We start from the raw sequence: 15,212 nt of genomic DNA on the forward strand, positions 1-15,212 counted from the left end.
TCTGCCAAAATTTAGGATTCAATTTTTACATTTATACTTAAATTTTCCATCTTTAATTTTATGAATCCATCTCTCATAAACCAAAAGAAGTTCTTGAAATATTAATATGCATTACATATTATATCTACAATTATAGAAGTTCAATACAGCTTGGCTGTTGCTGTTTCGTTAACGGTCTGATCCTGTCTTATTAATCGTTTATATTAATAAAACCTTTTATAATTTAGTAACATTCTCATTATCTTTCTCGCACAATTCACATTAGATTTATAGATGGACTTTGAAGGTTAAAGGCGATAACTTTGCACACATCTAAGGTTAACTTGAAAAATTAAAAATAGTTAATTAAATTGATTAATCCAAGAAGTGGGCTCTGAAAGATAGTGTGTTATATGATTACATAGTGTGTTATATGATTGCATGAACTCTATGTTTTCCTTTAGTGATTGAAAAAGTACAAATTATTTTCAGAAGAGTCCCATACCACCCCCACAATATAATCTGAATGACTAAAATGTGTATCACTCACAACTTTGAAGGCAATTGAAGATTGCATATTACATTTGTCATTCATGGAAATATGGTAAAAGAACACTGTCCATGCACAAGCCATGACTAAAAACCTGAAAGACCATTTCTTTTTATCAAGTACAAAAACCAGGTCTATTTCTTCCTACAAGTGTGATATTGTGCCCCATCACACAATCATACAAACATATCAACCTCACCAAAAAAAAATCCAAAATATAGCAGCATTCTCTGTGCTGCATATAGTTAATGACTACACCTATATCCTCATTTATAAATTCACTAAATTGGAGAAAGCAAAACATTTCCTCATCAAACAACAAAAAGGAGTAAAGAATTCCAAAACGCAGATCGCCTAGAAGCATTTCCTGTGAACAATTGAAGGGCCAGACTCATCATATTCAGCCTTTGTTACCCACATCTGCACAATCCGAAAAGAACAACAAACATTAATCAATAGAGTGGAGATATTTGTTAATGAAAATGACAAAAGCAAAATATTCATTTGATTTGATTTGAGAAGATTGATATCCAAGTGTGTCAAAATGGACATTCAACAATGAGAAAGAAGTCATTTTATTGAATATAATTTTAATTGTTATGATATTGTTGTTATGAGTCAACTGAGTAGTTTTCAAATCAGATTTATTGATCCATATTTCATGACTAGTGGTCACAAGAACCGACCTCTAATCAGAATGAAAGGAATGTTCAACATTGAATCTAGGTAATGCTCACATGGATAAACCATTAGGTTGTTCTAGGAGGTTACCCTCTCAGTACTACTCCAACTCAACACACTTTACCTTGGTAATCTACAAAGCTTGAGCCCACTTGTTATACTACTTGCAAAAATATTCCTTTTACTAAGAGACTATTTCCAAGGACCAAAGATTTTGAGTCTCAAAAATTCTTTCTTTTTTCTCCATGAGCGATGGATATTATCATTTTGTTTTTTGGACTAGAGGTCATCAAGACACTAATTTCGGGTAAGAAGGAATCCATCTACATTTAAATAAATCTATTCGCCAAAATTATGAAATTTGTATCAGGATTTAGCTGTATATTTTTCGAGTCAAATTCATTAATCTATGTTTCACAACTAGTTCACAACAACCCATCTCTCATGAAATTGAATGGTTCAAATAACACTCATTGCATCTAGGTGATGCCCATGGAGGTCAAGGAAAATCAGGTCCATCACGAGAATTGAATGGTAGACTTGACGCTAATTGGCACTTAACACTCATTGAATCTATAGTAATATTTGCAGAGGTGAATGCCTGAATCGTACACTTAGCACTCATTGCATGTAGATAATGTTCACAGAGGTGACCACCTAAGTGGTCGCCTCTGTGACATCACTTAAATATGCAATTCATTCTCATGAAAGATAGATTCCTATAAACTGTTAATCATAAAACATGGATCAATAAATTCTTCTCAAAAAATACATAATTGAATCTTGAAAGCAATATCACGACTCGCTATGAAAAACTTCTCCTACATATCCATTCCCTAGAATCTCAAAATTTAGTTCTTTATGAATTACTCCAACATTGAACTGTACTTGATTTTAATTTACTGAATTTGGAAAGAGAATGGTGAATAGAGATACCTGTTGGAAAGTGCTGAGTGAAGCGAGAATGGAGCCTCCAATCCAGACACTGTATTTTCTCTCAGGAGGGGCAACCACCTTAACTTTCATGCTATTCGGAGCCAGAGCTGCAATTTCTTTACTCATTCGGTCAGCAATACCAGGAAACATGGTGGAACCTCCACTGAGAACAATGTTTCCATACAAGTCCTTTCTAATGTCCACATCAGATTTCATTATCGAAGCAAAAGCAGTCTCATGTATTCCTGGAGCTTCCATGCCAATGAGAGAAGGCTGGAACAACACCTCAGCACATCTGAACCTTTCATTGCCAATTGTGATTACTTGACCATCTGGAAGCTCATAACTCTTTTCTAACGTTCCTTCGCTTCTTGATAGTTCCATTTCCTTTTCATAATCCATTGCAACATATGCCAATTTTTCCTTGATGTCTCGTACAATTTCTCGTTCTGCTGTAGTGGTGAATGAGTAGCCTCTCTCAGTAAGGATCTTGCAAAGGGACTCTGTTAAGTCCCTTCCTGCAAGGTCCATTCTATATATTGCATGAGGCATAGCATAGCCTTCATATATGGGCACAACATGAGTGACCCCATCTCCAGAGTCCAAAACAATACCTGAAAATGGAACTCACTGATTAGATATCACATGACTTCCAACCAAAATAAAAATTTATGCAAATGAAAAAACACTGGCCAAGGGGTATAAAATTTACATCAACTATTTGAAGTAAAGTTAAATTGTTTCTTATGTACAAAAGCAGGTCTCAAACAGCCTTAAGGTGTGTTTGTAATGTTTCTGGATTCGATTGTGTATCAAATTTTTGCATCAAAGTTTTGGATCATGGTCCATGATCCATCCTCAGAATGATAGAGAGCACAATAATAGAGATAGAGAGCATGCAGATCTAGCTGAAAAAAGGAGGTAAAAGAGAGGAAGGTGCACCAAGGGATAAACTACCTCCTGTGTTCTATAAGTGTAGTGGTTGTATTTGGCATGAACAACAAGTCAATCTTTTTGTGCAACAGCAACACTAGCAGTTAACAAGTGGTATCAGAGCTTGGCCACAGGTTCAAATCTACACAAACGAGTGATGCTGTGTGGGGGATTGTTGAAAGTGAGTCAGCCAGCATGCCTCACAGAATTCGTGACAAGTGACAAGGAACTAACTGCCTACTGTGTTCTATAGTCTAGTGGTTGTATTTGGCATTAATAAGTCGATCTTTTGATACAATGACAACACTAACGATTGACAATCAATATTAAAGAAACAGAGCTGAAGCAGGACAGGAGTTTGCAAACCTGTAGTTCTTCCACTGGCATACAGAGAGAGCACGGCTTGGATAGCAACATACATAGCAGGGGTGTTAAAGACCTCAAACATAAGTTGAGTCATCTTCTCTCTGTTCGCTTTCGGATTCAAAGGAGGTTCTGTGAGAAGAATTGGATGATCCTCGGGAGCAACACGAAGCTCATTGTTAAAAGTATGGTTCCAAATTTTCTCCATATCATCCCAATTGTTAACAATTCCATGCTCTACTGGGTACTTTAAGGTTAGAATTCCCCTTTTTGACTGTGCTTCATCTCCAACATAGGCATCCTTTTGGCCCATGCCAACCATCACACCAGTATGCCTGGGGCGACCTACCAGGCTGGGAAAAACTGCTCTTGGAGCATCATCTCCTGCAAATCCAGCCTTCAGATAACAAGGCAACAATCCTTATCAGTATCAGAGTCCATCGGCTAAATGACTTTGCAATTTAAGAGAACATAAACTATGACAACAGCACAGTTAATTTGCAAAATTGGTTTCTAGATTCGATTGTGTATGCTTTTTTATCATCAACATTTTGGGTCACACTCTATGATCTCTATCATATCTTTGTTTCTTTCATATCCTTTTCTCACTCATTCTGATGATGGATCACAAAGTGTGATCCAAAACGTTGATGATAAAAACTACACAATCGAATCCAGAAACTAATTGTACTTTGAAATGAATTGTAGAAATCTGATAATGTTAACAATTAATTTTCCTCTTTTTATAATGGCTCTGTTTGAATTGCTTTTATAGATCAGTTTGATTGTGTTCCTCTGAAAAACAGCTACAATGAATTCAGGAGCTCAAATAATTATTTTTAAAATACATTTCTTGACCCAGAGGAATAAGATAGGAAATTGTCATAATTGAATATATGCAGGTTAGGTGCGAGTTCTAGGCCACTTTAGCAGGATAGATGCCACTTACATCTACATTATAATCCCTATAAGCCAAAAGGAAGGCCCTCTGTATTTGAAATCGCCATGACAAAGATAATAGCTAAAGCATTAAACAATGGTAATAACCGGAATTATTGAGGCAATTGCTAATTTTATTATGTACCTTAACAGTCCCTGATCCATTGTCACAAACAACTGCCTGAACTTCCTCTGCGTCCTCCATTTCTAAATAGCGAATCTAGGTAGCCTACAACAGAAGAAAAATAAGCCTATATCAAATAATCCTGAATCTGGCTAGTCCATAACACTTCCTTAAAAGCATGACACAACATAAAAATGAATTGAGACAGACAGAAACTTCAATCTTTAAATTCTTATGCTTGTAGAGCTATACTCTGAAATAGCATGAATATGCATATATCAACAAAAAAATATTTAAAAAGTCCAAATTTCAGACCTCAAAGCATTAATTTATCTTTTATGAGAGTTTCAATCCATAAAATTGTCCAGTTCTAACTTTTACATAAAGCATAGAAATACTGATCTAGCTAGTCCGTAAGATTTCTCAACATCATGCGACTAACATCATACTGAATTGAATCAGAGAAATTTTATTCCTTAGGTCTTATGCTTCAAGAACAATACTCAGAAAGAGCATGAAGATGCAAACATCAAAACAAAAACAAAAAATCCTAATTTCTGACATTAAGCCATTAGCTAATCTTTCATCAGAACTCCAAGCCGTAAAATTGGACAATCACTTTTCATTTCACAAATTTAAGTCACTTAACTAGTTGAGCTTCACATAAGAAACTATAATAACCCAATTCAAGCTTTCGGATATAGCATGCAAATACTGAACTAGTTGAACTTACAAGAAATTACAAACCAAATTTTCCCTGATCGAAAGATAATTTAATCTTCAAAATTGAACCAAGAACAGAAAGAATAGAAGAAGCTCAAGTTCTTACACACAGATGATCTGATTGTCGAGATAGCACAAAGGAACCGGCCTTCAAGATGAAGAATTTATGATTTGGGATGTTCTCAGGAGCAATTTTCTCTATAAATTTATAGTTACCGAAAACACACAAGCAAGAACGATGGTTCAGCAAGAAACAGCATTGGACTATAAATTGTGGAAAAGAAGAATCTGGCAGAAGCCACCCACATACGCAAACCGAAAGCTAATGAAATAGGAGGGTAGATTTTGAAAAAAGAAAAAGAAGAAGATGCTTTAGCAAAGATAAACATGTTATGGTCGGTTCCATGGCACTCAGAATACGTCATAGAATGCAAATTATTCCGTGTGCAATCAATTATTTTAAACAAGTGTTATAGAGGAAATCGAAGATTTGTAAGTCTGGTAAAATGACTGGACTTTCGCAATTTCTTCAATTGTTTGCTGACTTGGCCTGGCTTTTTTTCTAAGCAAAACTCAAGTATTTCGCATCACTGAAAAGATGGTCTGGAATGTTTTCAGTCATTCTTTGTCAGAATCTCATTTGCAGTGGGTGTCGTTACTGCTGGATTGCGACAGAGGCTTTTAAAAGATAAAGCTCTGGTCCAGCATCTACATGATTTTGCTTTGGTTCTGTCCTTAGTGGAAAAGTTTGCAAGTTTGGTATTTTATTTGCAACGGCCTGCGCTTTTAGATAAACAAATTGGGGTTAATAGGCGCCCCATGATATACTTGGATTTCACACTAAGGAGGGTGCCAAATAACATGTCATTTAATGGAGTTCAAAGGTTCTTAAAAGTTGATCAAGAATTAAATGTTGCTTTTTCATTGAATTTGACAGGAAGGCTAGAACCAATGATAGTATCGAGTCAGGCTCATGCTTTCCAAATTGATAGCTAAAACAACTTTACAAACATAAAAATAAAAATATAATTAAAAAATATAATTTATTTGAAAAATAAAGAATTAAAAGTTAATCAATAATATAGATTTTTTATATTGAATAAATGAAATTTGAACACAACTTGAAAAAAAGAAACGACCACATAAAATATCAATTAGATTTTAAAGTTTTTTTTTTAATAATATCACATTTTCAAAGATTTTAAGAAAGAAAATACAAATAATATAGACTAAAGTAATAAAATCTAAGTACAAAATAGGAGGTCTTGTTCATTAGATTATTCTACAACCTACCCTACTTGATCAAAATATTGTTGTCTCCCTTCATAGGACTCTGTTTTTTCTGGGAGTTATAAGTTCTTGGAATAAAGTAAATTTTCAATGAGAAAATGTTGAGCACATGTGGGAAAACTTGCCTTGGTTACAAGAGGATTGGGGAAAGTGTGGCGTTGGGAAGATCCAAGAGGCCAAGAAGCATGTTTGCCCATCCATCTTATTAAGTTCAATAGGTAAAGACCAAACATGATACCATACTAGAAATTTTCTAAAAAGTCTTTGGCAACTATTTGAGTAGAAATAATAGTGTTGGCACTTAGAGTTGTAGGTTCAAAAATTTGTAAAGCCAAGTTAAGTCTTTGAGTACTAGGGTTTACAAACCTAGAGGAATAAACCTCTATCTTTTGATTAGGCAAGGTGGCAATTGACCAACTATTGAAAGTAGATAATGCCCATTGACATCAAGTTTGGCTAGAGCCAAGGAATGATTCCCTAGAGATGTCCTTAGTAGCTAGATTAATCATTACTCAAGATGAGAGAGATCAAATATTGTAGTGTACACATCTAGTGCCCCTTCTATTTTCATTTTGCATTGTGTTCTTCTAGATGTGGATCTTTGTTTTCCCTAATCTATTCTTGGATGCTTCATTAATACCTTAAGTAGTTTGTGTTCTTATTGAATGGATATATGTTGTTTGACTATCTTAGACCATGAAGTGATGGTGCCTTTTTGATGGTTTGGATTATGTGATTGTACCAACATGTTAATTATTGGGATTCAAGGTTAAATTGTGTATGCTTACCATATGACTATTTATATATTGTTCTTTTGTGTTGGCAATTCTTGTGACATGTCCAGTCACACACATATTATTTTACTTACATGATGCCACCATTCTTGTGAATAGTATACTACATTTGTGGTTCACATGGAGATTATTCATGCATCATGACTCTGCGATAATGGGATATAATATTATATGATGTTGTCTAGGTACATGTAAGTTTTTATATATTGCATGCATGATTGATTTGTTGGGATGCAAGAGGTCAACAAGCATTTTGTGACCATCCATCTTATTAAGTTCAATAGGTAAAGCCCTACAATGACAACAAACTAATATTTTCTTAAAATCTTTGGCAACTATCTAAGTAGAAATAAGAGTGTTGGCACTTAGAGTTGTAGGCTCAAAAATTCGTAAAGCCAAGTTAGTTTATGAGTACTAAGATTTGCAAACCTAGAGTAATAAACTTTTATCTTTTGATTAGGAAAAGTGACAATGAACCAACTATTGAGAGTAGATAGTAACTCATTGACATCAAATTTGGCTAGAGCCAAGGGAGGATTCTTTTGAAATGTTGTTAGTAGGATTAATCATGAATCAACATGAGAAAGTTGAAATATTATAGTGTACAGATATAGTGCCCCGTCCATTTTCTCTTTTCATTGTGTTCTTGGGTGAACCCACAATAGTGGGTTACCCTTTTCTGGAGGAAGAAATTCCTACCATAAAGTGCAACCAAAGAGTTCTGATCAAAAGTCTTGTACTTTCAATCAAAAGTAATAAACTAAGTAGTTTCTATCAAAAGTACTTAGGTTAGTTTTGGGGTTAAAAGGACTAGACCTTGTATTATTTTCATTTTGATGAGTTTCAATTGAAAGAGGGAGCAACTGGGCATCTGACTCACCAGACGCCAAAATAGGTCAATGTTTTATACATATTTAGTATGTTTTATATGTTTGTTAAGTATTTTTAATGTATAATTATTTGTATAAACACATATATTATGTGTATATGTATATAAATATCTATATCACACACATATATTATGTCTATATATGTACATTTAATGTTTATATGCACATAAATTGTATATATGTGTTGGATAATGTTGTCCTTGATGTCACACAAATGTCATATCAGTCATTAGTCTCAAGTTCACCAAGCTCAGATAGTTTGCAATGCAATCTACAGTGCCAACCGAGCTCACTCGGTCATTGAAGGAAATGTGGAAGACAGTGTTAACCGAGCTAACTCGGTCAACAAAGGAAAGGTGAAAGACAGTGTTCACCGAGCTCACTCAGTCAATGAAGGAAATGTGGAAGTCAGTGTTAACCGAGCTTCACTCGGTCTCCAAAGGGTAGTTTCCACCGAGCTCACTCGGTCATCAAAGGAATCATGGAGAAGTTAGTGTTAATCGAGCTTCACTCAGTCTCCAAAGGGTAGTTTCCATCGAGCTCACTCGGTTATCTCAGGAAACTCAGTACTTACCGAGTTCTCCTAGTGATTGAAGGATTGTCACAAAGTTCACTGTATTAACTGAGCTCAGCCAGTTAACACATGAATTATTTTCTAAACAAAGTTCACTGTGCAGGGTTGGCCAGTATAGGGATTTGCTAATTAATTACTTCTAGCCGACTGTTGTAATTGTTTGTTTAGTCAGTGATTTGAGCCGACCAAGATAATCTGAAAGGTATATATGGTCATTCAAGTTATGAATTAAAAGGTGTGTGTGATTTTGAAAAAGAAGTTATGAATGCGAATTATAGTATGAAATGAAAAGGCGAATGTTGAGCAAAGTCTGATGAAGGATCAGATGTGTTGAAGGAGCTGTAAAGGTGTATTTGATCAGTAAGGATCCAGTCAAGCATAACAGAGATCTGTAATCAACAAAGATAAGTTGCACATTATATCAGGTCACTTCATTGTTGCTTTCTAACCATTGTAACAGTGAATTCAAAATCTCTTAACAGAGTTGGTTTAATAGCCATTCAATAAATCCTCTAACAAGGTGACTGTTCAGTTGAATTGTTCTAAAGACCTCTAGCAAGGCCACTCCTAACAGGGCGATTAAATCCTTTAACAGGGTCACACCTAATAGTGTGTTTTTGTAACCTTTAACAAGGTTGGCTCCTAACAGGGCTTACTTCAGAAGAGTGAAAAACAATATCTAGTTATATTGGTGGTTTTTCCCATATTGGGTTTCCACGTTAAAACTGGTGTCTCTTGTGTTCTTAATTGCTGAATTGCTTTGTGCATGATAACATATCAGTTCTTAATATTTATCATTTGCTGCATTATCAAGTTTCAGCATTTTATATTAATCAGATCAAGGGTATATTCAAACATCTTAGGGATTGTGGAAAGTTTTGTAATAACTAATTCACCCGCTCCCCCTCTCAGTTACTCTATTCTCATTTCCAACAATTGGTATCAGAGCTTTTGGTGCTTGCAAGAAAAAGATTTCAAGGATCTAAGCCAAAGATCAAGATGTCTTACAAAAGAGAAATTTCAAAACTCAACAGAGATAACTTCTCTGCATGGCAAGGATTGATGAGACTTCATCTGGCTACTGTTGGTGATACTAGACTGAAATACCTTGAAGGAAAATATGAAGAACCTTCTGGCACATTGTCTGTCAATGACATTGCTGAAAAGAAGACTCACAACAATATGATGATAGACATAGCATCCACTCTCAGTTATGAAGAATTTGATGACATTAAGGACCGCAAAACTACCTTTGAGATGTGGAACAAGCTAAAATAGATCTATGGAGGAGATGATAATGTGAGAAGAGCAAAAGCAGAAAGTCTAAGAGGACAATTTGATCAAATGAGGATGAGAGAGGATGAAAACATTACAAAGTATGTTGAAAGAGTTAAAGCATGTGTGAGTGCAATCAGAGCATCTGGAGGTGATATCAAAGGAGAAACAGTTATAAGAAAAGTTCTTAGAACCTTGCTTCCCGTTTATGCAATCAGAGTTTCTGCAATTTAGGAAAGAAGGTGTGAAGAAAATCATCAGATAAATCTTGAGGCCATAGTTGGAAGACTAATTGCATTTGAACTAGATAACTTTGACAACTATGTTCCAGCCTCCAAGAACATTGAATCAACATTTCAAGCCAAGCTCTCACTCAAGGAGAAAAACAAAAAGGAGAAGGAATCTCAGTCAAAAAGTGAAAATGAATCAAGAAAAAGTTCAGACATTGACCTCGAAGTGATTGAAGCTCTACTAGCAAGGAAATATTCTAAAGGCAGAGGAAAATACAAAGGTAAATTTCCTCTAATCTATTTTTCTTGTGAAGAAATTGGTCATATTGCAGCAAGGTGTCCAAACAAGCAAAACAATGATGAAAATAAAGATTACAAATGGAATGGCAAGAAATACTTCAAATCATCCAAGAACAAAGGTAAGAAATCATGCTTCATGGCTGAAAATTCTAAAGATTTTGATAATAGTGAGGATGAAATTGTTTATATTGCCGTTAAAGATGATTTTGACAGTGATGAGGAAGATAAAATGGCACTTGTTTCTCATATAAGTATGAATGATACATGGATTATAGACAGTGGTTGCTCACATCATATGACTGGTAATAAAACTAAGTTTGATCAGTTTGAAGGCTATGATGGTGGCAGTGTAAGGTTTGGTAATAATGAACCTCATTTCATAAAAGGAAGAGGAAGAATCTGTCTAACCAAAGAACTTGTATGTAATAATGCCTACTGCGTTGAAGGTCTTAAACATAATTTGCTAAGTGTGGCATAGTTACTCAATACTGGATTCAAGGTGGAATTCATGCATGGAAAGGCAAGACTATTGAATGAGCAAGGAAAGCTGATAGGATCTGGCACCCAAACTAAAGGTAACTTGTTCTATCTAGAACTTGGTGAATGCTCATGTTTTATTGCTCAAATTGAAGAAAGTTGGTTATGGCATAAAAGGTTGTGTCATGTCAATTTTGATAATCTGGTAAAAATAAGCAAATTCAAGAAAGTAAGAGGCATTCCTAACATTAAGAAACCTGAGGTTGGTCTATGCAAGAATTGTTAGATTGGTAAAATGAGAAAGACTAGTTTTAAAGGTAAGAACTATCAATCTGAAGATATATTAGAAATTGTGCATACTGATTTATGTGGACCCATTGGAATAGAAAGCTATACTGAAGAAAAGTTTTTCATTCTTTTTGTTGATGACTACTCAAGAATGATGACTGTCATGTATCTAAGGAATAAATTAGAAGCATTTGAGAAATTCAAATGGTATTTGGCAAGAGTAGAAAAAGAAACAGGAAAAAGACTAAAATGCCTAAGTTTAGATAGAGGTGGTGAATTCATCTCACATGAATTCAACAACTTCTGCATTGAAAAAGGTATTAAAAGACATGTCTCAGCACCAGGAACTCCTAAACAAAATGGAATAGCTGAAAGAAGAAACAGATCCATCATGGATTGTGCAAGAACCCTGATGATAGAAAAGAACATTGCTATCAAATACTGGAAGGAAGCCATCAACACTACAGTTCATACCTTAAACCGAGTACAGTTGAAGAAGGACTCATTCAAAACTCCCTATGAATTATGGTATGGCTACAAACCCAATGTAAGTTATCTGAAAGTATTTGGAAGCAAATGTTATATTTTGAAAGAATCTAGAAAAGGAAAATTTGATGTAAAAGGTGATGAAGGAATATTTTTAGGATATTCTTGCAAAAGCAAAGCATATAGATGTTTAAATCTATCCACTCAAAAAGTCATAGAAAGTGCACATGTGAAAGTTGATGAGTTTGCAGACAAATCTGAAGAAGAAAGCAAAAAGGTACCTAAAGATTACAGAAGATTTGTTTACATTGAACCAGATACTATACCAAGCATACCATTCACTCAGGAATCCTCAACTCCCGAGTCATCAGTAACCGAGTTGCAAAAAGTTCAAACCGAGCCATAGCAACATTCAGACATTACCGAGCAAGTGTCTACCGAGTCTGAAGTGCCTGAGCCAATTCTTACCAAGCCAGAACAACCAGAACATGAAATTGAGGCACAAGGAGATAGAAATGAAACTCATTCAAGAGGTAAAGAACCTGTATTAGCTAAATATGTCAGAAGACATCATGCACCAGATCAGATCATTGGAGACAAATCTGAAGGAACCTTGACAAGAAGCAAGCTGAAAAATACTTGTTTACTTGCTGATTTTGAACCTAGAAGCATTAAAGATGCATTGGCAAATGGTAGTTGGATTGAGGCAATGAACAAGGAAATAGAACATATAGAGAAGAACAAGACATTGACTCTTGTACCCAGGCCTAAAAATAAGAATGTAATTGAAACCAAGTGGGTATTCAGAAACAAGTTGACTGAAGATGGTAAGGTATCCAGAAACAAAGCCAGATTTGTATGCAAAGGATACTCTCAAGAAGAAGGCATAGATTATGGAGAAACCTTTGCTCCTGTTGCAAGATTGGAAGGAGTTAGAACCTTATTTGCATATGCTACTCACAAAGGATTCAAAGTTTATCATATGGATGTCAAGTCAGCATTCCTCAATGGAATACTAGATGAAGAGGTTTACACTGAACAACCTGAAAGTTTTGTTGATCCAGATAAAAAGAACATGGTCTTCAAATTACACAAGGTACTGTATGGTCTGAAACAAGCCCCTAGAGCATGGTATGAAAGATTGCATAACTATCTTATTCAGATTGGTTTTCAAAGAACTAATGATAATAGTAGCTTGTATATAAAGGAAGGACCAGATAATAAGATTGTCTTGGCAGAAATATTTGTAGATGATACTATTTTCACAGGGCATGATGATCTTTGCAAAGAATTTTCAGAACAAATGAACAAGGAATTTGAAATGTGTATGTTTGGTGAAATAAAATTCTTTTTTGGTCTTCAAATTCAACAAAATAAGAATGAAATCTACATCACTCAATCAAAATACATCAAGGAGATATTGAAAAAGTTTGGTATGGAGGACTGTAAACCTGTTGGAACTCCTATGTGTACTGGATTGAAACTTACCAAAGATGATGAATCCAAAGAGGTAGATCAAACATTGTATAGATCTATGATTGGAAAGCTGCAATATGTAGCTCATACCAGGCCAGATATTGCTCTTGCAGTTGGTATTGTTGCAAGATTTTCAGCAAAGCCAAGAGAAACTCACCTAATGGAAATCAAAAGAATAATGAGATATTTGAAAGGAACTGAAGATTATGGCTTATGGTACAAATTTGGAGGTAATTTGGATTTGAAAGTGTTTACTGATGCTGATTGGGCAGGGAACCTTGATGACAAAAAAAGCACAAGTGGAGGAGCATTCTTTCTTGGAAAAAGATTGGTTTCTTGGACAAGCAAAAAGAAGAATTGTACATCCCAATCTACAGCAGAGGCAAAGTATGTTGCTGCAGTAGTAAACTGTTCAAATATTGTTTGGTTTAAGCAGTTATTGCAAGGAATGAAGATGGAAATCAAAGAACCAATTGTCATGTTCTGTGACAATACTAGTGCAATCAACATATCTAAGAATCCAGTGATGCATTCCAAGACCAAGCATAATGCAATAAAATATCATTTTGTCAGAGAATTGGTGCAAGACAAGGAGATCAGATTGGAATATGTCCATACAAAGGAACAAATTTCTGACATATTCACAAAGCCTTTACCTAAGGATGCATTTTTGTATCTTAGAGGTAAGTTAGGGGTCATTCCCCTATCTGAAGTCCACTAAAAACAAGTTCTAGTGATGCATCAACACATACAAGATTGAAGATCTATCTGTTGATGTAGTTTAATCAGAAATCATTGCATATGAATATGTATTAAAGGTACATTACAATTCACTTAACTTCTGTTGTCTTTGGCATGTGTTGTCAAAGAGGGAGAGATTTACTGTCATATCCTTTTGAAATTTGTGAGATTTGAAAAGTTTTCCATGAAGTCCCTTAATAGAGGGAGATTATTGAAGGAGGGAGAAGTCTGTTATCTTGTTGGACTTGTTTTCAAAATTTTATTCTGTTATGACATGTTGTGTTTCCATCAATGCCAAAGAGGGAGATTGTTGGATAATGTTTTCCTTGATGTCACACAAATGTCATATCAGTCATTAGTCTCAAGTTCACCGAGCTCAGACAGTCTGCAATGCAATCTATAGTGCCAGCCGAGCTCACTCGGTCATCAAAGGAAATGTGGAAGACAGTGTTAACCAAGCTAACTCGGTCAACAAAGGAAAGGTGAAAGACAATGTTCACCGAGCTTACTCGGTCAACGAAGGAAATGTGGAAGTCAGTGTTAACCGAGCTTCACTCGGTCTCCAAAGGGTAGTTTCCACCAAGCTCACTCGGTCATCAAAGGAATCATGGAGAAGTCAGTGTTAATCGAGCTTCACTCGGTCTCCAAAGGGTAGTTTCCACCGAGCTCACTCGGTTATCTCAGGAAACTTAGTACTTACTAAGTTCTCCCGGCAATTGAAGGATTGTCACGAAGTTTGCTATATTAACCGAGCTCAGTCGATTGACACAGGAATTATTTTCTAAACAAAGTTCACCGTGCAGGGTCAACCAATATACGAATTTGCTAATTAATTACTTCTAGCCGACTATTGTAATTGTTTGTTTAGTCAGTGATTTGAGCCGACCAAGATAATCTGAAAGGTATATATGGTCATTCAAGTTATGAATTAAAAGGTGTGTGTGATTGTGAAAAAGAAGTTATGAATGCGAATTATAGTATGAAATGAAAAGGCAAATGTTGAGCAAAGTTTGATGAAGGATCAGATGTGTTGAAGGAGCTTTAAAGGTGTATTTGATCAATAAGGATCTAGTCAAGCATAACAGAGATCTGTAATCAGCAAAGATAAGTTGCACATTATATCAGGTCACTTCATTGTTGCTTTCTAACCATTGTAACAATGA

General features: G+C 35.3%; 1 protein-coding gene across 1 annotated transcript; it reads right to left on the reverse strand.

Moving 5' to 3' along the window:
• Positions 1 to 532: 532 nt before the first annotated feature.
• Positions 533 to 5,552, reverse strand: LOC149569424 (actin-3-like). Its single transcript, XM_089822130.1, has 5 exons — positions 5,335 to 5,552; positions 4,527 to 4,610; positions 3,446 to 3,839; positions 2,147 to 2,760; positions 533 to 949 (listed from the first exon to the last, which is right to left on the reverse strand). Exons 2-5 carry the CDS (start codon positions 4,584 to 4,586, stop codon positions 884 to 886), a joined length of 1,134 nt encoding a protein of 377 aa, XP_089678256.1. The 5' UTR covers positions 4,587 to 4,610; positions 5,335 to 5,552; the 3' UTR covers positions 533 to 883.
• Between the last annotated feature and the right edge of the window lie 9,660 nt (positions 5,553 to 15,212).

This window comes from Cupressus sempervirens, chromosome 3 (genome assembly GCF_028749045.1).
Source record: "Cupressus sempervirens isolate cs-2001-9-10 chromosome 3, ASM2874904v1, whole genome shotgun sequence".
Lineage (NCBI taxonomy): Eukaryota > Viridiplantae > Streptophyta > Pinopsida > Cupressales > Cupressaceae > Cupressus > Cupressus sempervirens.

Bases quoted from the DNA above. Each gene is read 5' to 3' on its own strand.
- LOC149569424 (XM_089822130.1), bottom strand. From the start codon at position 4,586: ATGGAGGACGCAGAGGAAGTTCAGGCAGTTGTTTGTGACAATGGATCA. The intron at 3,840-4,526 runs GTACATAATAAA...TGTTATCTGAAG, and splicing joins ATGGATCAGGGACTGTTAAG to GCTGGATTTGCAGGAGATGA. The intron at 950-2,146 runs GTATCTCTATTC...CGGATTGTGCAG, and splicing joins CACTCAGCACTTTCCAACAG to ATGTGGGTAACAAAGGCTGA.